This window comes from Bombus vancouverensis, chromosome 5 (genome assembly GCF_051014615.1).
Source record: "Bombus vancouverensis nearcticus chromosome 5, iyBomVanc1_principal, whole genome shotgun sequence".
Classification (NCBI taxonomy): domain Eukaryota; kingdom Metazoa; phylum Arthropoda; class Insecta; order Hymenoptera; family Apidae; genus Bombus; species Bombus vancouverensis.
In genome coordinates this window covers 12,408,335-12,434,714 of record NC_134915.1, presented here as the reverse complement: position 1 = coordinate 12,434,714, position 26,380 = coordinate 12,408,335, and the positions used below count along the sequence as shown (strand labels likewise).

General features: G+C 46.7%; 1 protein-coding gene across 6 annotated transcripts in view; it reads left to right on the top strand.

Moving 5' to 3' along the window:
* Positions 1–26,380, top strand: part of LOC117156143 (uncharacterized) — a 108,299-nt gene that overhangs the window by 61,491 nt on the left and 20,428 nt on the right. For 3 of the 6 annotated variants that reach the window (XM_076618862.1, XM_033332915.2, XM_033332914.2), the window contains exons 2-4: positions 10,721–11,230; positions 17,974–18,114; positions 23,146–23,272. In XM_076618862.1, the coding sequence (XP_076474977.1) occupies positions 11,066–11,230; positions 17,974–18,114; positions 23,146–23,272 (433 nt within the window). In that variant the 5' untranslated portion in view covers positions 10,721–11,065. The remainder of the gene's footprint in view (positions 1–10,720; positions 11,231–17,973; positions 18,115–23,145; positions 23,273–26,380) is intronic. The other 3 variants (XM_033332917.2, XM_076618861.1, XM_033332913.2) reach the window with 1 other exon arrangement.

The following is a 26,380-nucleotide window of genomic DNA, read 5'->3' as shown; positions in this document are numbered from 1 at the left end:
TATCGGTGATTACGTCGCCGATCGGCTTGCTTCTACCGGCAAAGCTCCAAGCGTTCGTCACGTTATCGGTAGCTGGCGTTCGTTGAGTCAAACTTTCGACGCGTGGTAGCATGCCGCGGTGAAGTTGCAAGGGAATAGGACGGACAGCTTCGTTTCCTAAACGTCCTGGCCGGATAGCAGGAAGAAGGGCACGGAAGGGAACGTCACGTAGGCTTGAAACTCAATTTCATCGGTGCCGCTGCATGCATCGAGTGGTTATATTTTCTTTCGGGTCGATCGACGTCACGGAACAATCGGCGTCCCAGCTGGTCGATTGTTACACGTAGCCTTGGAAAATCCACGTTTCTCCGCTGCTGTATCCGCCGGAAAAATGATGAATACCTTGCACGCGAGACGAATATCGATCGCCCAGTCTTTTAATAAGATCGACTTTCTGGTTTGTCTCGTCTTCGAGAGAACGTGACTACGTCCCCACTGAGATTTATACGATTCGTCATTGTGCTCGTGAATCGACTCTTGCTTGGTAGCGTAGTTTAACAACGATCTCTGTGGCAGACGTACGGTAATACAGCGATAGTTACAAGATAATTCCTAGTTAAATGGAAAATTACTTGGTATTCCGGAAGAAAATCATCGACTAAACGTTGAGACCGTAGGTCGAGTGTTTATTTTTCACGCGATTAAAAGGATTCTCGGTTGCATCTTCGCTGTGAAAAAATCCGTGGTATCGAGGACGTGTGTCAAACACAGTGAAATTATCAGTGAGAGTATCAGCGTGGAGTGGAGTTCGCGGTCGGTGCACGAAAAATCGATAGTTTCCACCAAATAAATTTATCAGTTCGCCATCAAATTGCTGTCGCATTTCCTTCTCTGAAATAATATCTCGAAATATACATTTTTAACGAGTAGTGACGAGCTGAAAACTCCACGACGTGGTACTGTACGCTAGGAAAATAGGAGAAATTCGCGAGGTGTCCCGGTAACGGAAGCGAAAAAGCTGGAAACAGAGCTCCATCCTCCTGTGTTCTAGTTAACGTGTCACGAACTCTCCTCGTGTCCGACACGTATTCGCCTTATTTCGTTCGCTCGACAGGAAAAATACTTCGATAAGAAACGCGCGATTCATCGCGACTAAAGGTTCAAATCCCATCCAACCGTTTCATCCTTTTTTCTTTTCTTCGCTTCCATTTATGGAGCAGGAGGTCTAACGTCTACGATATAGCGACATCCTAAATCAAAGCATCGAGTAACTGGCGCGATGCGATGAAATTTACGACGTTCGAACGTTTTGCAACTAATTTTTAGAAATATACCGACTGGTTATCGACTAATTGGTTAAACAAAAAAAAAAGCGTGTCATAATTTTTTAATGTATTTGCGCGCAGAATTGACGCGTGTATGTGTATGTCAGTGTGCAGAGACAGCGACGTTGTCACGATACTCAAACGACGTGCGAACCGATTTGCAGACAGGTAGCGATTTAACTTGACTTCTCTCAGTTACCATTGGAATTCCTCTTTCGAGAACGCGCTATTTCAGCATTTTAACGCCTCGTATCCTCCCTCCCATTGCACGTTGTGCACTTCGGAAGGAAGTACGAGACCCCGGTACTGCTACGTGGGGATGTACGTCGAGGTGGTGCAATTTACACCCCTGTGGAATATCCGAGAACATACGAGTCGTGAAACCGTTAGATCGTGTCGTTGCGTGACCGTTTGGAAACTCCAAGGTTTATGACAAGGTCTCGACTATTGAGCTAAAGAGAAGCGCTGCGATGACGTTAAAAATACATGGTACTGTAAGTCCGTTAAAATAACCCACGTACTATCTGAGCGCTGGCACGCAGATGCTCGTACGTAGCGTTGAAATTCAGTTTCTCAAAAATGACGATTGTTGTTGACCGTGGCATAAGGCTGGCCTAACGGAACTCTTCGTTACATCGCGTTATAACATTCAACAGAAATAGATTTTCTCCTCTTTGCCGGTATATATATTCGACATAGCCGAATACTGTCGTTCATCTCGATTAACTTTCAATATTTCGTAGGATCTTTTACTCAGGTTTCTATGCATTCGCTCGTCGAATGTATAAACTTAGAAACCGAATACGATTCCCTTGTCTGTTGATTCTTTACGAGTACCGGGATATCGGAAGCTGGTTTACACTTGTGACTAGCCGTTGACCAAGTAGCTGACGGAAACAGCGTCCGTTCTGTGGTCAGTCAGCGGTCGGTAGTGGTCACTTTCTCCAAAATCATTTCTGGCCAACTACCTAACTTCCGTGAACGTGTATGGTCGTTGCCTTTCCAGTTTCACGCACAACCGCGTCCGCTCTGGATCAATAGTACGAAATAATGTATGATCCAGCAGCTTCTCTTTGGTATCACCGTCATCGAGACAGCCAATCGGGATGAAGCGGATTCGGAGCTTCGGTGGACGCAAAAAGGATTTTCCAGGAGGAATTTCCGTGATAAAAAGCGGGGAACATCGACGAGCGAGTTCCATTGAGCGCGAAACATTTACGACAAGAAATGGTGCAAGTAAGAGGGATTTCAGCGATATTAAAAAAATGTTTATCGCAGAAACATCAAAGAAGGGATTGTAATAAAAGGAGGTAACGCAAGTGTACTTAAAAAAACAAATTGAAACAACCGAAAGAAATGAAACGGATAGAAAAGACAGAGACAGCAAAGAGCAACAGAAGGGAATACCATCGATCGAAGAGCAAACCTGATAGAACTATAAAAAGAAGAGAACGACATCGTTGATAAATGAAAATTCTGAGACTTTCTAGCACGAAACCGACATCGATATCTGCCAACTTTCAAACACGTCTATACATATGTCAGAAATCTGAGTATGGCAGCTTTTTAGGTGGAACGGGTTCGAGCTACAAAGTTGTCAATGCGAAAGTACGGCACGATGCAAACTATGCATGATCTGTAGTCTGCAGCCTGGAGGTGGTTTTCTTATCCGTAGTTTCTCCTGCTGAGGAAAATAAGGAACGACGATCGAACCATTAAACCAAAGCTTCCCTTTTCACGGTCATAAATAAGGGTAGCTGTCGAAGTGTCGCTGCATTATCAGGGTATCTGTTCCCCGTGGTCGGACCGCGACGATTCATCACGATTTTATTCCATGCTTTCTAAGAGTCGTGCAACGCCACGAACCTCACGTTCCTGCTTCACTTTGGACTTGTCCGAGGCGGGATTTATCGAGATTTTTCGATCGTTCTTTTACCGATTGTTCGTTTGAACGGATACTCGGCCATTATCTTAAGAAAGTCACGAAATTAATCTGGCTTATAGCGACGAGAAAGTAGAGAATGGTGAAACCGTTGGCTCTAGGAGTCGGTTCGAAGGAACGTCTTACGGTCACAGAACTTAATCTGGAATGTCTGACAGCCGGAGATGTACACTATACGTGTCTAACTACAGAGGGCAGCGTGCAGAGCAAACCGTTCTCGATTACGACGCCGGTTGAAAAAGTTAAAAAGAGGTGTGGAGTAAGTAGATGGAAGACAGCGTCGCGGAACCTCTGTCGTTTTACACACAAAGGCTGCGTCGCCCCCGTGGCATTGTCCGCGTTCGAGGTGGAGCTCATCTCCACCTTCGAACCCGCGCCGCGTGTTCTCTTTTTTCCACTGTCTCACGCCGGCCTCGGGAACAATCGGTGACACTTTGAACTGCATGAAGAGGCGCGAGCAGCGTTACAAAGCCCACTGGAACGAATGAACGAACGAAAGAAAGGAGAAGGTAGAATGGCACTGTTCTTCCTCCAGCTTTCCACGCGAAAAGAAAGAAGACTTTTCCCTCGTTGTTGTTGTTGTTGTCGTTGTTGTTGGCAGGCAATGGCCACAAAGTGTCCGCTTGTATTTTTTCAACACACCTTGTTTTCCGCGAAGAGAGAAACAAACTCGTGAGTCGAAACAGCAAAACGGTGTTGTTGTTTCGCGAGTGGAAAAGCTACTCAGCCCTTTTTCGTTGGGAAGCGCTCGAGACCCGGTGGATTCGCGTTTCACCGAGAAAGCACTGGATCAGCGGGTCTCGTGTTTCGTTAATCGGTTAACGCTGCATCCGTGGGATAGCGGAGCAACGCGGAGATTAACGCAACCGAAGAACGAAGGAGGCGATCGAGAAGAGAGGAGAGGGCTTAGAGAGCCACGAGACGAGACGCGGGTTCGAATCGGAAGACGCTACCTGTTACACGCCATTTCCTCGCTGTTATTAGCGATACAGACAGAGGAGCATGCGATTTATAGCTGAAAGAATTTATAGCTGCAGATGGTGAATTATATCGAAACCGTTAACTCGCAGGCCACGGTTCGCGGAATCGGCGAACGCTTTTAAGAATTTACCTCGCGGTTTCTGCCGCGTCCCTCGTTCCATCCTCTCTCCGCCTCTTTGCTTTCATCTTCGTGTCTCTACCTCTGGTTTAAATAATTCTACGAAACCAGGTACTCGCGTGTCGCCTTGCGGAGAAAGAAAGAGGAATATTAGTTTTTTAGACACCGAAGGTTGGAGGGTTTAGCCGGGTAAAAAAGAAGAATGGAAATTGGACGAGGAACCGATGCATTCTTAATCTTCGAGCAGAGCTCGGCGAACTTATGAATTTAAATCATCTCCCCACCGACGGCTCGTTTCTAAGCGGGTACTTCCGAGGTGGCGAGAAAAATAGTCGTATCATCGATCCCTGTCTCAGTGCGCATTCATCATCGGTCAGTTCTACCCGCGCCGAGACGCGGCTGCTCGCGTCTGCTGAAAGATTGAGGCAGGTCCTGCCGGTTCCAACGAGAGTGAAAACCAACCTCCTCTTACATTGTCCATCTTCGATCCATTTTAAACTGCGAGCTTCTTCCACAAATATCTCCAGTGGTTTACTCTACTTTTTCCAAACGAATCTTCTCCCTTGAATTGTAATCAATTAGAAGGCGAAGCATCTACCATCGACGCGACATCGTCGCCATAAGTTTCCGTTGCTGTAAAACGGGACTCGTGTTTCATCCTCGAAGCGTCTCGAGATCGGCTAACGAGCGTATAACGGAAACGACCACACTTTGAGTTAGATTCTCGCACGGAGTTGAGGATTACTTATTTAAGCAACGACCTTTCCCTTTTCCGTCTGTGCCGTCAATCGACAGACATCGATCAGGTTCTTCGTCTTTCATCGAACGCCTTCTCCGTTTCAAATTCTTTACTCCGGCTGGATATCAAATATTTAACAGGGGCTGCTGCAAAGCGACGACGCGATCGCAACGCGAAATAACGAGGCCCCTGTCGATGACTGGTGAATATTTGACGATAAACAGCGACGGCATTCGCGTGCAACGATTAATGCGCCGATGGCTGAGAATCCGGAGCTCGTTTGCATTTCACAGGGATTGTATAATAATTCCAATATACCGGTCGATGATCGTAATTGAACGGCCTCTCTAGAAAAAGGATATTCAGCAGTCTTGCCCGGAGTCTACCCATTCGAGGACTACTTCATCCGCAGACGAGAGGACGCGTTCCAATTGTGGTTTTTACAGAGATGTCGCGGAGACCGATCTCGTACGATAATGACATCGATCGGGTATTTTATTTAATGCCAGGTGTCCGTGAAATTCTCAGCATGTCGTCCGACTTGGTTAAACCGCGACCATCGAGAATTCTCCTACTCTCTTCTATCTATCCAGTCACCGATCTAAATGACATCCTTTCTCCATAACGAACACCTTTCACGCCGCTTTGCAAACAAAAACGATAATTTTCCGCTCGTTTAAATATTTTCTTCAGCCACTCTTATCTGGTGTGTCATCGAGGTCCCGTGACGGTTTTATTTCGCCCGGCGTCTCTTGCGTCCCCGATTCGACCCAGCCGAGCGTCCATTAGCCGAATTAACGAAGAAACACGAGCGTGTTCCGCGCGAGAGGACGCTTTTGATAGCGGGGCGTTGGTTTTTCCGTAAATACGCGGGAAATATTTCGACGAGCACGCCAGTTTCGTGTCTCTCCGTCTGTTTCATCGACCGCGGCTGGCCTTCCCTGTTGCAAAATCGTTGCAAACTGCGGTACAAGCTCTCTAGTCATCGTCGATTTTGCGTAGCCTATGATTATTCGAAGCGTGCACAGGCATCAACCGTCCCACGGATTATCATTTCTATTGGGGTGAACCGCGGGAGTGCTTGCTCTGTCAGTTTTCCGCTAAATCGTGTACACACGTTGTGCAAACAGGACCGCGTTCTACGATATCCCATTTTCGGCGAACACTCGCAGCGTATCGTAGAACAAAAAAAAGATCCCCCGTTTCAGGAAATCCACGGCTTAAGTCGGCACTTTATTTGTCATACGTGGAAACGAACGAGAAAACAGCATGGAAATTGCCAAGTTCTCAGCTGCCGGGCTTTTAGGGCGTCTACTATCCTGCCCGATCTTAATTAACTTCGATCTATTTGGTCGGTCGTGGTGGTTCACTCGCGTCTGCAATATCCTGGCAATATTCGTGACCCTTTCACCGGAATCCATCCTCGGCGATGGATCGAGCGGACGCCACGAACCTGCCGCTCGCATTCACGAGCCTAAAACGGACGATAATCGGGATGCACGTGGAAGGTATTCGCGTTTACAGTGTCCAAGTTCGTAATGGACGCGTGCAGGGGAGAGCGAACGGGCGAAACGTCGACGTTATCGCGACGAGATAACGTATTCACGTCGATGAATATTCAGGGAACGGGGGCAAATTTTGCGAACGCCTCCGTGTCGATTTCGTGTCATGCTCGGCTATGTGTACGGGGCTTAAGCTCCATCGTATGTCGAGCTATTTAGACCGCGACAGGCTCGGGAACGTGTCGTGGCAAGACGATAACGTTGCATAAGGCTGAGCGAGCAAGATCGACCGCCCTGACGATCGAGACAGTAGTTTATGTTTCGTGCAAGTGGGAAAATTTGGTGAATCGTGTTCGAAATAAAAATTATCCCTCGCGGTCTCTATGTCTCGCGATAGGAAAGTAGAAGAATTTTATTTCTGAAACTTACGAATTTATAATTCGCATCGCGTGTTTTTCATAAATCGTCAGAAATTCGGAAATGATGATGATATATCGTGTCCATATCGATTTCGATCAATTTGAACGTTCCAATATGAATGAGAAACGCGTTTAGATGTCTCTGATGCACAGGGTCGAGGCGAGAGGTAGTAATTTCTCGAAAGATAGGGCTCGAATCTCGAGGCTGCGAGGAAAGTGTACGCGAGTTATCTTGCGGAACATGGCGCGACGCCATCTTCTCCGTGACGTTCAGACGAAAGTGGATGAAACCGTGGGACGTTGGTTTATCGAACTATCGAATCGACCTTCTCTCCAATCGGCTCGGCCGCTTGAGATTCAGCAGCGATAGCCGCGAATATCGGACCGAAAGAGTAGCTTCTCTCGTCTAGTTTCGCGATAAGAAAACGATTAACGATTCTAGGGCGTATCATCGATTCCGTGGAAAGCCCTTCGTGTATTAATGCTCCGCTTCTTCTTCTCTCTCGTTTATGAAAAAGAAGCATTCTTGTCTGGAAAAGAATCCCTCGAACGTTTTAAATAGGTTCGAAGAAACGCGATGGCAAAGTTGGACAAAGATCTGGCGCAAATTAACAGCACCGAGTCACCGAGAGTCGAGGAATTGGAAAAGAAAGCCTCTCTTTCTCTCTCATCGGAGTTAATTTCCAAGAATCTCGGTACGATACTTGAGAAACAATCTACTAGGTCACGAAGGCCTCCGAGGTAATCGAAGATCGAAATAAACCACTTCTGTTTCTTAGTTTCTCGCGGGCTGATTTTCCTCGCGTGCCTCCTGCTTTCCTCGAAGCGATATCGGCAGAAAATGGGAGCGCACGTCAAAGAATAGAACGGAAAAGAAAATTAGGCGCAGACTATGAATTACCGGTACAGAGAATTTGCCGCGTGTTTATACGCGTACGATACTCGTTAATCGACATTCGAGCCAAGCATAATATAACCCGGCAAAATCAAGCTCTGCATGATTAATTTAGCGTAACAGCTTGGTAGGGTGGGGCTGAACCATGTAAGTAACGTATATACTCGGTGCGCCAGTAAAAACATCCCCTCGAAACTCCATCCAAAGACAACTTAGGTTTCCGTGTTATAACAAACCGACTGCCAATTCCACGTTCTCTTGCCTACAAAGCAAACCTCTCTGCCACTCGGAACATGAAGTTTGAAGGAATCTCGGGACACACCCCTGTTAACGAGAAAATTCATTTATCGACGAGAGCTCGAACGAGCTTAGTCGGAGGCCGCAGGCGTCGATCCGTGGAAATACTTTCATTCCCGCGGTGACACGCGTCTCGAGCAGAGGGGCCTCTGTAATCACGCCCCGATTTTTCCCCTCGAGTCAGCCGCAAATTAAATAAGACAAACCCCGTTAGGGGAGCGTTCGCTCTGTCATATGGTAGATTCGCTTCTTCTCGCTGCGCGCGTTTCTCGCCATGCAACAGGCCTTCGAATACGTCGTGAGTGTGGCCTGTGGCAAACGTTCGAACAGTGTTTGGTGCGTTTTTAGGTCGTAAGGTTCGAGGACGATACGCTTCTTCGTCGTTCTTTCGTTTATTTTTAAAGGAACGATTATAGATCAACGGGATAGCGAGACGGTGTTGCTTAATCGTTTCCGACTCCTCCTCATTCCCATTGTTTCTCGAATGCACGAACAGCCGCCACCGCTTCCCTCGATCGATTTCGGATACGGCTAAACTCGAGTTACGCGCCGCTAAATTTCCACTCGGCCGGAGAATCCGTCCTCTCGGAAGCGTAGATTCCTCGCTCCTCCCTGTGCTCGCTACGTTTTGCAAATTTGACTATGCGAGAACGAGACTGGAATGTGGGATTCGGCGGTTGAAAAATATCCGATTGATCGGGGTTTGATTAACGAGCGCGGAATTGAACGAGTGCGCGGAGAACGATTTCAGGTTTATTTCCCATTTTCGATACCATCCCTGAAACCGTTTCTCTTCCTATGTCTTTTAATCAAAGCACGCTGTCCCTTTCGCTCGTAACTTTAATCCACGCCACTAATCGGATCCGCGGAACAGGCGGGAAAAATCAAAGGGACGCCGTTCGCAGAACACCCTTTTCATCCGAAGGAACAGAATTTTCGCCACGAGGCCAGTTTTCAGCAACGTCGACCTGTTTGAACGCTTGTAATAGAATAAAGGGAGAAGCAAAGTGTTCCCGGAGCAGGGATAGACTGACCTAATGAAAAATTTACGATCGAGCATTCTCTGAAAAGAAACGGGAGAAAGAGGAAGTAAAGCCTGGTGAATACAACCTCCCCGTTTCCTCCCGTCTTCCGACGCTTTTACTCAACGCGAAAGACACTGGAAAGTGGTCGCTCTAGCATTTTCAACCCCGTTGCCGTCTGCAATTCTTCGCAATTCCCGGCAATTTCTCATTCTGCTTTGCGATTGCTTTACATATTAGTCATACCGTGGATCGTGTGAAAAGTTGGCCTCGACGAAAGATTCTTCTATCGAGGGGAAAGTTGGTCGGTAATTCATACATGAAATAAAGTCGGAATAAATAAGACGCTTGTTCAATTTTAATGACTGGCAAGGGAATTAAAGAGAACCGCGATGCTCTATTAATCCAGTGACCCACAAACCTCTTAATTTATTGTGTACTTATAACGCGAAAGTCGACGAATTAATTAGGAAAAAAGATGTGCTCGCGGAGGAACGCGAAATAAATGCAAATGCGCGCGATTTTCGTTGGTCCTTGTTAACTTTGGCTAACGTCGTTGACTTCACGGTTCAGGGAGATTACAGGAATAAAGGAATCCTCGACACGTTATCCAGCTTTATGTGAAATTCGAAGCTCGCTGCGCGTCCCACCCCGTCCTTCTCGTACGTACGCTTTCAGAATCGAACGTAGAGACTCTTGGCAACCATAGAGAGATGCACAGAGAGGCGCATACAGAGTTGGCGAACTGTATACAATTGACGAAGCTACGCGTCGAATCGATGCCCATTGCCCTTTTCCCTTTGCGGGCGGCAGAAGCCCGGTTATAATTAACAAGAGTTGCATTACGGATATCTCTCCTTGCAAACCGAAACTCGATTTACGTACGAAATGCAGCTGCAGATTTGCACAGCTCGACTTCAAGATGTAAATAAGCATTTCGTTCCATTTCTTTTCTTTTCTTTATTCCCATCTGACGCGCATTTAAAAAGCTTTTCGGCCTCGTTGGAGCCTGCAAACCCATTCGCCAATAATCGCTCCATCCGACTGACAAACAGCGATACCTTTCGCAATCATCCTTCGTATACGGTTCTATAAAATTAACGAAGTTCATCGTACTCTTGTGCTGGCATATTCACGATCGGCGGATAGGTTTTCTCCAGCGAATTATTTTTACGTTACGGTGGGAGAGGAAACAGGAAATAACGGTAAGCGATTACAATGAGACCCAGTGATGAGTTCAAGAGAAAACGGACGCTCTGACAGTTAGCTCGCGTTTTAATTGGCAACCGTAATGAAATCTAACGCGTGAGCACCGAATTCTAGAAGCGTTCAACTCTGGATCCTCGTTACGCCATGCAATCGTTAATTATCTTTGACAGTCGGCTGTATTCGATGACCCGCTGGTACTTCGACCCGCGCAACCCTTTCCAGAGACAGTCTCTCCGCGTCAAAGTTACCCTCTCGTAACCGGTTAACGCTCGTTGGTACGATGTTATTCTAGAGGCGGTAGATTCGAGGAGAAACGATTCCAGCGAGCAACAAGCCCCGACGAAGAAAAAGGGAAACCTGTGAAAGTGTAACGCGAGCGAACGACGAATTAACGGCGGTTGAAAAAACGTGCTTTTTAATTAATCGCGGAATTAACGAGTTCTCCGAGGAGCCGATGGGACCGCGACGCACGACCTTTAATTGCAAATCGGAAGAAAATCGCGCGCCACCGAAAGAAGGAAAGAAGCAAGTTCGCGAACGTTGAGCAAAGAGGAAAAAGTGGTAGCGAGTTTCGAGGATAGCCACGCGTCGGGAGGACAATCGAACGAAAATAATCGCGAAACCGTGCCAAGGCACGATGCTGGCGTGCGTTTATCCGGCGGAGAACTTCAAGTCGAAAGCCGTGACGGTGAAGCTCCGGCACGGCCGATCCAAGAGAAAACCGAAGCTGCTGTCCGTGAAGGAGAAACCGGCAGACGGCAAGCAGCCGGAATGCGACAACACCCGTAAGCTCGAGAACGAGGTAAGCTCTCGCTTCGTATTCCAACCCCTTTGCTGCCATCGACCACGAGCTATTACCGACTACACTTCTCTCTCCCTACCTACTTTCATCCTCTGCGATTCTCTATTTGTTACGTGCGAGTTTCTTCCCGTTCCGCCGTTATCTTAGAAAGACATCACAGCCACGAGAAACTTCAATTATCGGTTTTATTGTTATTTTATCGCTGTGCAACCTGGACACTGTATTCTTGACTTTTACGAATACAAGGCCGCGAAGAGAAGGAAAAAAGTAACGGAAGGTAATTTCATGGCGAGATAGATCTCGTTAAACCTGCACGATCCTCCATCGGGATCGTTATCTCTGTCGCCACTGTCCCGCGGAATTTTTTCCCATTTTACGTGCTCGCCGTCCTCCATCCAATAAATAAATCAGCCATTTATCTCGGACGGAGGACGTTCATTACTTCCTCGCGATAAAACGTGGCCGCGCTCGGAGAAGGCGGGCCAAGAAGAGGGAACGCGTCATAGTTCACAGGGACTGGATCGGTTGGTTGATCGAATAAATAATAGTTACGGCCACTTAAACTGCCGCGAGATAACTTTGTAAGGCGGAGGCAGCTGGGATTATTTCGATGAAATTCCCTTGTTATTTATGCCTTCTCACCGGCAAAATGTCTCTTCGTCGGTGAATTTCCTTAATTACCACCCCCCGCCCCTCATTCCAGTACCGTGTGCCGCTTCGTGCCAGAGTATCTGACCGCTTATCACCGATGTTTATTTAGCCGTGTTTACCAAAATTATTACAAATTTCCTATCTCGAGATCTACGTACGTGAATCAGTACGACGATAAATAAACGCTGTGTGGGGTAAGGAGACGCCATTGAATTGGATACTGATCTGCCTATATTGGTAATTATTGTCGTTGGTGATTGCGCTTTGATGATTCCCACGCAACAATCGCCATATGTACACCTGGCGATCGTAACGACATGCGTGGTCCGTTTCCGCGAACGTTTTAACTTTCGTAATCCGTTTCGACGGGGTGCTACTCGTCGTCGCGTCGCTATCGAGCGTGAAAAAAAAAAAAAGAGAAAGAGAACGAAACGTTCGAACATAACGGCAAAGATAATTCCTTTCGATCGTACGAATGCCAATAGTCGAAATCCTACAAAATCGTCCGGGTTCTCGAGAAACATGCCGCTAAAGTTCTCGACGAGAAGCTGTTGATAGAGTCGCGCGTCGTTCCATCGTGTCCGCGTTCCACGCGATTCAATCGCGCGCTCGTTCGCTGACCGTTACGAACAAATGCTTTCGAAAAAGTTACAGTATAGTCGTTGGCAGTGTCGTGTTGCGCGATAATCGTCGGGAATTGTCCGTTGGCTCGATTTTCTCTCCAGTACCTCTTCCCTCCCCCTGCTCGTCTCTTTTTAAATGCCACTGTTCCATTTCTCGCGGCTCGTTCGTTTGCTCTCCAAACGAAAATGGCGTGGTTTGCACTAAAAATTCGACGTTTAAACGGCTGCCCAAACGAGTCTATAGTCGTTGCGAAGATTTCACTTTAAGGAACGTTCCGGAGCAAACAACGCGCCAGATATTCTTCTTCGTTCTCGACTTTATTCGACGGTGGCAGAGGCAGCTGCCGCCGTTTCTCGTACACAAGGCGAATTTACTCCTTGGAAGCCGGAGCTTCGTCTGGAAATAGGGCAATTCGTTCGGTTCGAAGGATTTTCCCGGCAAACGATTCGCGACGGGAGAATTTCCGAGCCACCCGTTAGACCGTGATTGCCGGACTCGCGTTTAACCCCGACCTCCGGCCGAAATGAGAAAGGTCAATATGCCGCTCATTTGAAGAGGCTTAGCTCTGGTAATGCTCGACCGGTTTCGTTGCTGGCCATGTTTTTACTGGAAACCCTTGATGGATGCCCACGCCGGGCTGAAACCACTCCTTTGGTCGCTGATTCTCTTTATTCCCCGATTCCCTGAGTCGAGAAGCAATCAGACCGTTCGCCAGAATTTGGATAACGAGAATATGACGCTATATTTGCATCCGCTTATCTCATGCTCTGTTATCAGTGATCGTGTCAGATAGAAAGCGACAATTCGGCGCCCTATGCGTTCAAAACGCGATCTCTTTCGTTTAACACGGTTGATGAATCTTCTTAGAGCCATATTTCTTCTATCAATTAATCCTAATGTTAGCCCATTCCGTGTATTATTTGTCTCGTAATTCGTATTTCTCTCACATATACAGATTATGTATATATTATACGTTAGTCTTATACTCTCAGGTTATTCATCTTCGTATTTAATTCTAGTCAAGTACATTTCGCCGACCGAACGTATAAATAAACGATTAGAGAAGCAACAAGGTAGAGACAGGCAGAACGTTGTCTCCGTGGAACGTATTATCACTATTTATCTTATTTACGAGCGCACCTACCTAATCTTTGCGGCCATTAACGATTAATAAGACACATAACGAGAATGTACGAAAAACGAAGTAGGAGAATACGGCAAGCAGATTTACAAAGGTAAATAACAGTATCCATACATTCTCAGCATACATCGTTCAATTACAGCGTAGTACAGTGAAATGAACTTCAACTGGAATTAACGCGATACAGTGTATGTTAGAGCCAAGCCCTTAGCTTGCAATATCGTAACTGGCGATACAAATTACTATTTTTTGATAAAACAAAGAAAATCCTCGCGATGCTTCTTACGATTTAGACGCGTCTGAATTTCGTTTGGAAGGGCAAATTTAATTTTTTTTTATTAGAAGACGTTGCTACAATTTAGAAGACGATCTACGGACAGAACGCAGTTACAGTGATTGCTCTTATTGGGCTGATTTTTAGCTGCAAGATGACAGCGTTGTCAGTTCAACGTGCCTTCGTGGAATGTAATATCGAGCGCCGTTGAAACATTTGAAATCGTCGTACGCGAGAATCGAGCGAATCCATTCTCGTAAAGAGGCAATTCGACCAAATATTATTTGCAAACGGAATATCCAAAGATCGCGACTTCCTGTTTGTCGTTCATAAAGCTGCCTTTGAGGAACACGCCAGATAGAAACGGCGAATGATATCGAGAATTCCGTGGGACGTGTCTCTACGACGCTGTCTCGCTTCGAATCGAGAAAGGATTGGTCGGAGCTTCTACCGCCTAGAGTGCTGCAAGTCTCCGAAAATTATACGTAAGTGTCTTCCTTCCTTGCTTCGAGGCTGCCTGTTCAATGTCCTATCGCAGAAGACGCAATCTGCTCAAAGTGGAATCTCGCGAACAGGCTGGAACAACGAGCCTTGAAACGCCGCTGGGCCAGAATAATCGAGCGCTGTAAAAAGATTAACGAGGCCCCGCTGGTGTATAAAAATACGATTTTTTTAACCGAAACACCAAGAAGAAAGAGAAAAATGGGAAACTATGTGCCACGAAGCGCAACGAGTTTGAAAATTTTCGACCCGGATCCACACGGTTTGTACAGAGATAGAATTTTCATGTTCGGAGGCGTGTAGAGCGATAGCGAGATCGAAATCTCTTCGCCTAGAACGATTCGATAGCGTGGCAGATAGAAGGTCGTTTCGAAGGAAAATCGTCGAACGTGGAACGAGACGAGACGAAAGAAAAAATCTCCTTCGAAGATAAATCCGCCGTTGGAAAGCGGCGTTAACGAAGATAACGAGAGTTGGACGGATGGAAAACGTTCGTCTCGAAAGATCCGTTCGCACGGCTGTTTGGTTATCAACCGCGTTGATTTTGCGCAACGCAGATGGTAGACGTGAAGATACAATTTGCTTTTGAAAATCGCGTATGTCCTTGATCGAATCGATTCGTTTTCATTTGCAAAATAGAAAGCGCGAATTACCCGTTCATGGCGATAATGAAAATTAAGTTGTTCGTAACTGAAAGGAAAATGGGGCTGATGAGCCGTGCGATCGAGCCATTAATAGTCGAGGACTCGCTTTTACTTCTAAATAACTACATGACTCGCAGAGTTATAGAACATCCGGTCACGTCTTCGAAACTCAGTCGAACCTCGTCTAACAAAGGTATTCGCCGGCCTGAAGATAATAAAATATTCTTTCGTCCATGGAGAAAATCACTCGCAGCGAGCCAGCGTCGTTAAATCGCCCGCAAAGGATGCCGAAATGAGCAAATTCAGCGAAATTTCTGTACACTTGAAACACAATGCGGCCGACGAGATAGCTCGGAGGTGTTCCTTTCCGAGCGTACAGGATAATAACAGGGCAGTCGCATCGCGTGTCCCTTCGAATCGCACTTGTTCGAGCTTCACGCGCGAAAAACGCGGCACGCTCGGAGGCATGCCAGCTCCTTCGCAGGGAATTCTTTTCCCTGGATCAGTGACCGCGGTTCTGTCTATTTACGAGCCGACGGTGCCGTTGAAACGCGGGAAAAATTTGTGGCTTTCGAAGCGAAAATCCCTCGCTCGCAGCTGCACCGGGGGTGTTTGATATTTATTCACCCTCCTGCTACCTTATCGCGCGATTTATTGCCCACTGCAGCCTCCATTCCGATCTTTTTTCTTCCTCGATAGCGGTTCCAGCGAATAAGTAGACCGCTGTGAATTAGATGTTTTTCAAAAAGAGGCAAGACAAACGTTCGTTTTATATCAATACGGAGGCAGGATCTCGGAGATTCGACGATCAAGTCGATCGTGATAGAGTTTGAAGGAGAGTAAGCAGGACTAAGAACGGGCGGCGGATAACTTTCGTGGTTATCAAAGTGCAAAGTAATCGAATTCGGATTAACGGAGGGTATCGTCGGGACAGCGGCATCGAGAAAATTGAATTGTCGGTTAACGAGCGGAGAAGTTTCCTCGATTTTCCGTTCGCCGGTGATCCTTTGCATTAAAGATTACTCCTAACTTGAACTAGAGAGGAAAGGAGAAGCCTCGATCCGCCATTTTCACCAAGGACTAAGCTAATAAAGGGGAGGAACACGAGGTGGAACGACGAGTAACGCCTCGATCGTACGACGACGTCGATCAATTCCACTGCTAATAACCGGCTTCTCTGGCGTTAATGATGTCACGATGAACGTGTGGCGAAACAAAAGCCCACGTAACCTCCAGCCTTTCCTTATTTAACAACGATTCTCGATGAATTTGACCATCGGGAATGAAGCTTATCGATATTATATTTCAGCGTTAGATGAACACGAACGTTTCGCTTGGATCAACATTCTCTGTAGAGAAATCGGATGATGTTCAATGATGCGATAAAGGAGCACGATACAAGAGGACTTTAATAAGGATTATAAATCGTACAGCTGCGCCTGTGCGGGAGGTTCGAAATCGGTCGTTTCGGGAATTAATGCTCGTAGCAACCTACGTAATAGATATTAATACGCTGGCAGATGATGAACAGAGAATTAGAGAAGATATTGATTTCGACTAAACAGCGTTAAAAGGAACTCGCGCTGTTGGATATAATCTGGGTTAGTCCGACGTCGCGCTCCACTTTCGCTTCAATTCGCTCGATCCATCGACGAACTTTTATTCGACTGACCGGCGAATCGTCCGTTAAGGAGAACGCATCGAGAGAAATTGAAATTCGAATGGAACGGTGCGCGTGCAGTCTGATTCTGTAGAATTGGGAGAAGTTTAATTGCGACATTGTGGCTTCGCTACTTGAACGAACGAAACGGAACGAAGGCGTAACTGCGACGGAGACTTCGTACAGATGGTAAATGGAATTTTAGTTATCCGGGTGATTTTCGTTGTTCGAATTATCTTGCGCGATATTTAAAAAAAAAGAAGAGATCTCCACGTTGAATCATTTTCTTGCTTATTCGGTCATAATTGTACGGATTTACGGGCAAACAGAAATCGCGAGTCGAAGAGCTCGCGAGATCCGTCACTGGGAAATGCAGCGAACGCGATACGCGAGAATCAGCGACAGACACGTTCAGCTCCTTTTCGTTGACGTACGAAGGTTACCGGGAGTCCTTGTCGCTGTGGAATTCGAAGGGCCAGGTCGACCTTGGGATTCTACTTGGTATCGGCGGCCGGTCCTTTCCAGATGGTACACGAGGTCAAGCAAAAAGAACCGCGAACGCTCCTCCAGTCCGGACCTACCACTCTTCGTCTCGCTTTTTCTTTTCTCCGCCACGTTACGCCTCTCCTCGGACACCGGCCCCCTTCCGTTTTTCCATTTGTTTCTGCTACCCGCGAAATCGCGTAATCCTCCCGGTTTCTCCTCCTCTCGTTCGTCTTTCTCTTCGTCCTCGTCTTCCTCCACGGGTTCTTCTTCCTCTCTTTCTACCTCCTCTTCGTTGCACTCTGACTCGCCGTTGCGAAATGGCAGCCTGACATTTAGACCGTTCGGCCTGCCGTGACATCCAACGAGATTTTATTGTGCAACCTCGAGTATCGTTGCCTTTAATCGAGATGAATTTCGAACCAAAGGCGGTACGTTAAATTTGGCGAATCTGGTATCAGCGTCATTTGTATTTATAGAGGCGAGGAATCTTGCAAGCTGTGGTTAAAGAATAAAGTGCCTCGTAATCAATGGATTTCTATCTCAGTCACTGGTTTCTAAATCGGCCCTTGACTTTCTGATTACGAGATACCATTGCGGAGGAACATTTACAAACGAACAACTAAATTTTAAGTTAATTCGATGTTTTCCACAATTGTCCGAAGAAAATCCCAGTATAGAGAAGAAAATGCAGGACTAGTTTCACCTTCTCTGCTGCAGATATTTGTAACCGCTTTTCCTCATGTACTCTTAATCCTGTTTCAGTTACCAGTGGGCGGGGGTGGTGCTGTGCTGGTGCTCAGCGAGCTTGAAAGCATGGCAGCCAGGCAACAGCGGGAAATTGCCCAGCAAAGGCGCCTCCTGGAGCAGAGAGAGGCCCGTCTAGCCGTGCTTCGAGGCGCACAGGTGAGAGAGAACCACTTCTTCCAACCTAAATACGGAAATCGTTCTGGAAATTGCTCGACAAAGCTCCAGTAATATTCCCTCGGTCTTGGCCGGCTCCCGATGCGTTCACCTTCCGCTCGTCGATGAGCCCGGCTTCCGGTTGCGACTCAACCTCACCGCTCAAACACACCGCCGTCTTTTCGTTTTCGTCTCTGTATCCTCCTATCTTCGATATTTTTCTACGCGCGATTGAATTCAAATATAAAATTCGTAAAAGACAAAACAGATGGGAGACGATAGTCTGGAAGATTCGTGAAATTTTATCGACTAAAATTACGATGGATTCGTCCTTAGCGTCTCGACTACGATTCGTTCGGAAAACAAAGCATCCTTCAGACAAAAAAAAAAAAAAAGGAAACAAAAAGGATCATTTCGAAAGTTTATGAGGTTTTCAAAACCGAAAACTCCTAGGAAGATACAAAAATATCGAACGAACATGGCCAAACAAGATCTCGATTCTATAGAAATACATTACCTTTGAGTTTTGCTAGAATTTGGCTGCGAACTTTTCGAAAAACCTATTACTTAGAAATATTTATAAAATGACAAAATAAATACGTTCTTTAGATATAGAGAATAGAGTGGTAATTTTCTCGGTTATGTCCGACGTTAACCAATTACCTTAAAGGTAGTCGCGGAAGTACTGCCGAGTCGGATCCAAAGTAACTAACTAAAAGAACACCGTGTTCAACGTCACTGTTCTTCCCGTTCGGCAGGATTCGATGTTTAGCTGTTTACAGCTGGCGAACGACGATAAAACGGATCGTAAAGAACCTTCGTTTCCCGTGATATAAAATCTTGGAATGATCCTGCGACTTTCATCGGCTGCTGCTAGTCCCCGCTGGTCTCGCGACGACCAGGGACTCTTCGGTGGACCAGCCAAGCATCCGCGTCATGAATAATTCAAAGTAATAATAGGCTGGCAAACAATTTATGCCTATTATCGACGAAATAACTGTCCATTCTGTTCGGCCTCGTCATCTCGAAGACGATCGAGCCGTCTGCAGCTCGTTGCCCACCAGCGTCGAGCGGTTTCCTCGCGATTCCGCGCGATTCATGCGCCACTCGCCACCGGAAGATCTATCACGCGCACCGTAATAAAGCATAATCACCGCGCCAAGCACCAGGGAGCTTCGTAATTCTCGATTAGGAGGTAAACGCGTTTTGTCCTCGGCCGTCCACCTCTCGTGGCTATTGTAACCGCTCTCGCATGGAATCTCGCTGCGATGCTGCGCGCTTTACGACGCTCAGGTGGATTTCGTGGATGAGAAACGTGCAACGTGCTCGCGTTATGATTGAACTTAATGTTTATCGAAGCTAATGCGACGATAATGAAGATACGACAGACTACGCGTGCGTCGTAGCGATAGAAATTCAACGCGACGCGAATAGACAGACTTGCGGGCACAGGACGCTGCGTTTTGAATATTTTTGGACACCGTATTGCCACGTGCATTGGTTCCTAATATAGTATAGCTACTTTCTAGAGGTTTTAGAGGTCGCCAAAGCCGAAAATGCGGGCCATTTTTTCATGGAAATAAGTCGCAAAAAATTTTGGTCAACCTGTTGATACGCGACGTTGATACGTGGATTTTGAGGATACCTTTTATGTAATTTGATACTCTTGAATTACCGTATAGCTTGCTCTTTACGCATTCGAATCGCGAGTAATGGATTAGGTTTGGGTTATCTTTTATATTCCAGTTTTACTCGGGTTTCAATGGTTAAGACTCTCGTCGATCGAATATTTATAAGAGCGAATTTTCAGAACCGTTCATTTTCGTGAGAAAGGAAGTTCGTTTTAGACTTCAGCGACCTAAAATACCCCGGAAAAGACGTATTCGGATCAAAAATTGTGCATTCCGTATACTATACTTTATCCTGAGTAAGTGACGTGCTGACATCATCTGTTACATCACCAATGACGCATAGAACGACGCGCGTGCAATTTGTGCGTGCAGAAGATGCCTGCTGCGACAGAACGCGTCATCGGAAGTCACGGCACCTCCGCACACCATGACAAGGATTTTCATACCGTTGCTGGATTCCTCGCTGACGTCGTCAGGCATTACGCCAGTATATCTTCTGCGATGGCCACCGTATTTTTCCTTCCCTTTCATCTAGTTGATTCAGGGTATCGTAACGGTTCGTACGCGTCACGAGAGTCGCGATTCAAGTAGCTCGAAGGGAATAATTTCTGGAGCTGAAAAATACCGAAGAACACCTGCTCTGGTCGAGTAAATAATTAGCAGGTTTCTATCGTTCGAAATGCGCGATAGCGAGCAAAGGGCAACCGGCAATTACATCCATCCAGCATTGTCAGTCTCCTCGAAAATGCCTAGCTAAACAGCCGGTTGTCCTCTCGCGAGATTCGATGGTAATTCGCGTGAAAGAAATCCGAAGGCCAGGTGTTCCTCCGGGAACGCCAGCGATTCGTCGTTGATGAATTCGCGATCGTGCGAGAGTCTTTCGCGTGGATCGAAATCGGACGCGGTTGACTCGAGAACGAAGAAGACAAGATGGAGTAGAAGTTAGTAGATGTACCTACCGTTAGTCTGGCATTGATAGCCATGACCTTGACCCCGTGTACGAAGAATTCGACTACAGACGTTTGAAGCGAAGAAACGCGAGAGATCGATAGAACTCGGCGATTATGTCGCGAAATGACGCGTCATGTAACGAAGACGTTACTCGGTTTCTATACTACGATTCCTCGATTCGTTTTCATCGCAACACAATTGCGAATCACGCTGTGTAGAATAAACTGCGTTCTCCTTTTGTCGTTATTATTCGTCGGCAACTATCGATAGTTTACAACTACAACGGACACGCGATAATTTTAAATACAATAGAACAAGGTCTGTCAACGTCGGTCGATGGAACAATGGCGCGAAATAGCGGTATCGAAGAGGCCGCTATAGGGATGATGGAGGCGTTCAAATCACCGATTGAACTCGATCCGCTTAGCGCGCGATTTTAATCAAGCCGCGTCCTCTCGACTCCCTTGCAGCCTCTCGCGAGTTGGTTAAGCGCGTAGCACGCTGAATTCTTCGTCGAGGGCGACGGTTCCTTGTCTCGTGTGCTTAGCACTCGACGGCCGTGTAACGAGCTCCTTCTTCTACGATATTAACGAGATTAAGAGCCTCTACTGCGCTCCGCATCCACTTCGTGTCGTTAGCTGGCGTCGGTCTAATCTTCCAACCGTTACTCTCAACAACGAGCCCTGACACTTTGTTAGATCGCGTGCAAAAGTCTTGAAAAATATCAAAGCTAGAGAGAAGACTAGCAGGATGGCACAGCAGCAGGAGGATTCCGCTCGCTCCGCTGATTGAAGTATACAATTACGATTAACGATGCGACTATCTCAGACAATAACACGCTGTTGCCAAAAACACGTATTACAAGGCAAATCTACGTTTTTATGAACGCAACTAAAAATTGAATCATCGCTTGGATACCAAATATTTAATATTACGTATTTAAATTACTGTACCTTGAACGTTCTATTTATATGCATGACGTTTCGTAAGAGGATTCGCTTCAGCAATGGCCAGGAGACACAAAAGTAACGTAAAGAATTCATACGAACGTGTGACCTATCTGATCTTCTCTCCAAGTTATGACCACTTCTGTGTTATCATAATCCGCGACAGCTTATCTTCATAGAAAGTGCTCGAAGTGACCACCCTCGGTTTGTATGCTTTCAGTCGTCGCGTCAAAGAATCTGGCAATCTCTCCAAAATTCCAGGTGGATGTCGAATAATACAGACCGAGGATAACCATTTCGAGCACGTTCTACGAGGCTAAGCTATCGCGGATTTTCGTAAGGCAAAAGTAGCTATAACTTTGAAATACGGCCAAATAGGACACCTGTTCATACGAAGTCTTTTCATTATTTTCGTATACTCTGTTCACTCCTGATGCGGGCCCCACGTGTTATGAAACATCCTGTATTTTCGAATACTACGCGCATTCTGTCCATTTTTGTCAAATCTTCCATAAGCAGTTGAAAGCCCGCAGTCCAGCAACTGATCGGGCCAGCGTTCCTTTCAACTCTGCACAGTACCAAAGAAGCATGGCGGAAGTTGGCAGCTCTTTCAACGATTTCTTGTCTCCCATTTCTCCCGTTTCCACCCTCTGATACAAAGAGCTCATCAGTCATCCCGATAAAATCGAGCCGAAAAATCCCACGATACACATGGAGCCTCGTGTCACTAGCAACGCGCCAGCTTCACGAACGATTCGAAGTAATACCGGGTAGACGGCGACAGGACTCAGCCAGGATTTTCTAGGACTTGAAAGCCTTAATCCTCGGCGTGATGGCTCTATTCCTGGGACGAGACGAGACGAGCTCGATACCAAAGATAGTGTGGGTCGCGGATCCCTCCATGCGGTATCGCTTTAACATTGACGGGCGAGCTGCTTTTGCTCGTAAGCTCGGGGACTTTTTAACGGTTGACAATACGCGCCATAGAACGTTCTAGTACTAGCAAGCATCCAGGCGAATCTTACTTTCTACGCGAAAAGGTTGACGGTAATTTTAGTGGGACGATTCTCTGGTGGATTACCGGACTCTGGTCCGACCGCGTCTGCTAAATTCCACGTGGATTTTAGAGGCGATTTCCGTAGAAGACTCGGTGTCCGTTTTCTCTGGACGATCGTAACGTAGAAGGAGGGTGATCGTTTCATCGGTGGAGGGTCCGAATTCGTCGCTGGTTAAGCTCGTCGGAGGCAGCTCGTTTCGGCGGATTTGGTCGTTTCGCGAGCGATATTAATAAAAAAGGCAAGGTAAACGAGAGAGCTGCTGGCAGCGAAGCGTAATGCCATAGAGAAGACAACGGGGCTCTCTCTGTTATTCGGTAACCGCATGAAATATTCTACGACCTCTGCGTCCGTCTCTGTCCCATTCGTTAGTCAGTATTCACTTTGGATCCGCTCTGTTATTCCGCTGCATTCAGCGCCGTATTCAACGAACGGTGTTTACTGTTTCAGGAGCCAGCACAGCAGGACAAACTCGCCAGATTGAGGCACAGGCTGGACCAACAACAAAGCAAGCTGAATCGGCTGCGATTGCTCAGATCGCAGACCGACCAGTCACGTGCCAACAACGCCACGTTGAGTGAGTTTATTAACAAGTCTCTTTCTATCTTTTATTCCATCCAGTTCGATATATTTCATCTTTATTTTGGGTGTCGTATGTTAACACATAGGAACTCCCTGATGGAGCCACTACTATCCTCTATTCACTCCGAGTACCGTACATTCGTTAGAAGCTATTCGCGAATCCCTATAAAAGATCCCTATAAAGCAGAGAATCCCCGTAAAATGTCCGATGATAAACTTGTTTAATCCAATTCGCCGGGATTATCGACGTGCAGAGCGGCAGCGGCATACTGCGTTGGAGAGTGAAAGTTTGGTCCGGACGCAACGAATCGTGGCCGAGGAAATAAAGAAGAACTTCTCCAGCCATTTTGGTACCGAGGATATCGTTCGAATCCGGCACGATCTCGAGCGAAGAAGGAACGAGCTTCGTTATCGTTTCGTTCGTGTTGGCGAGAGACGAACGCAGCAGGAAGGCGAATTCCTGTAATTTCCAAGGGGATCGAACGTCTCGTAAAAGGATATCGAACGAGCCAGCACGAAGGAATATCGGATTCAATAAAGATTTCGCGGACAAAATGGTCCCCATTCGAAGCAAATGGCTTTTCTCGGCCGTCTCACTCCCATTTTCGGGCTGGGATGATACATACGCCGTATTTACGGCCACGATCTACCACGGCCCCGTTTTGGTCTTTCCGTGGAAAGCAAGCCTGCAGGATTTGCGACGAGATCCTTGGCCAAGGATCGTGCAACATCGTAGCTGTCTTTTCCATCGTCGAAGGCTAAAACGATTCGTGAGATAGAACCCCGAAAGTGACAACATCGTCGATCCTAGGTTCTTGCCCGATACAAAGATCTCTCGAGCTGGAGAAGGATCGATATGGTACGATCAATCGTCGTGTTTGATTCGAAATCGCTTGCACGTCCTAAGTTGCCGAACACTCACGCTCCAACTACGAAAGTTCTCTACTGAGATAATTCGGTATTCACGCGCCTGTTCCCCGTTAAGCAAGACGCTTCCTATTCTTAAACCCAATTCCCTTTCGGACGAGGAATTCCAATTGGTCTCGTTATGAACGACACCTCTTCGGTTCGAGGCTTTCCAAACATCATCTAACTTGGTTGGAGAGGAGTTCCACTTACCAATGAGCGAAGCATCACGCGATCCTATTTGGAAGAACCTCCACTCGTTACCACCATCCATTTCCAGCAGCTCCTGCCGAGTGGTACGCCGCACGTGATTCGACGTCTGTCTGTTACCGATTCAACCACTGCTGCATCATCGTCCTCGTTGTCTTATCCGCTGCGTTCGCGGATTTTCTCTACTGGAAGTCTATACGTCTTTCTCCAACAAGTTTCCCGCAAATTCTCCTCAAGTCACTTCGCGACTGAAAGGCGGTAGACCGAGATCAGCCCGGTGAAAAGTGCAATCGGTCGAGAATAAGGTTCGGAACGAGGACAGAACCCGAATGGAACGATCCGATCGCGTTACCAGCGGAAATTCGTGTAATCCACTTCCTATAGAACGTGAAACTTGGTCCTCGTTCGCTGATAGATTCTCGTTTCCGCGGCTGGGAGCTCGTACAAATGCAAATAGTGGGAATTCATCGTCGGAACATCTTGGATAACCGTTCGAAGCATAAACTGCGTCGTACTTGCGACGAGTTTCCGGCGCGACGTCTGGAACAGTGGTACGGATTCGAAACTTTGTATCATCCTGACCCAATATGGTGCGGCGGCCGCAAACGTTAGTATCTACGCTTTATCCGAATAATAATATCCGAGAAACGTTTATAGAGCGCGTTGCTTCCGTGTTTTGCGCCTGATTCTTGCATGAAAATTCAATATAAGAAAGACGATAATTTTCCGAAGGAACTTTTATTTATTTTTTTTTTTTTTTGTGTCTTAAAAATCGGACAGACGAAACATTCTCTTCTCGTTAGAAACACACTCTGCATCTCGTTAAATTAATTTCAACGTATCATTCGACGAATCTCCGTGGCAAAAAGAGCTTTAAATTCGCCATACTTGCAAATACGTTGCATTCTAGATGCAAAACAGAGGGTTGTACGACACTCGGAATCAAAGACAGTCTCTTTTAAATATACCCTCGACGCGAAAGCCTGGCGAAGATTCAGCCAGAACGAAATAGACGCGACCGTAATCCTCGTAATCCCGGCGTTCTACGCGCGATGCGGTTTATTTAAAAAATCCTGCGAATTAAACGGTCGACTCCATAGTAGCTGACGGGGCGGGCTTTAATTAAAGAGGGCTTTCCGGCCTCTCTCGTACGTTTCACGGACGGAATTAGGGTGGCTCGAGTGAATTTGTCCCGGCAAAAGTCACGACCGCTCTTCCTCACGTCGGATGAATCATTCTCAGATACGTATCGTTGGCCTCGCGATCGTTTATTTCGCGTCTGTATTTACTGTATTTACGTTGAAATGTCTGCCGAATCGTTGCGAGGTTCGTCCAGGATTTCATTTCCTGGCTATCGGTGTCGATGCCGTCGGGGAAAGATCTAATTCTCGACGTTACAGCAGGTGAATCGCTTCGTAGGGCGAGAAGTAGGGTTCCAACTACGTCTGATATGACAGAAGTTTCACGACGTCGACGAGTTTACTTCGTTCGAAGATAAACCTTTTTGAGTCGCGCTGTCTCCCCCAACAAAGAGTCTGTTCCTTCCGAAGAGACGATTCTTTTGGTCGCTCCGAAGGTAAGGGACGTTTGACGAGCCCTGAAATTGAGTTTGCCGATATTTCAGTCGTAGCAGGGTGGAGCGACTCTTTTTTCTTCTCTTCACGGAGACAAACGTCGTCGAGCAGAATCGAATATCGCTTTGTTTTTTATCGAAGACGATATTTACTACTGGAATCGGAGTTACTCCCATTTTTTCTTTACGTCGAGGGGATTCCTTCGATATAAAAACAGCGTATCGAAGCAGTGATCTTTTCTCTTTTAAGGAAGCGCAGATTTCAAACGCATCGAATACCAGTTACAGGGTGTACCGCGTGCCATGGCCAACCGACCAGGAGGTGATCCTACGCGCAAAAATGAGTCGAAAACGTGGAATAACGTTTTTTTGTTTGAGGCTTCGTTTTCGAGAAAATCCAGTTCGAAGATTTGT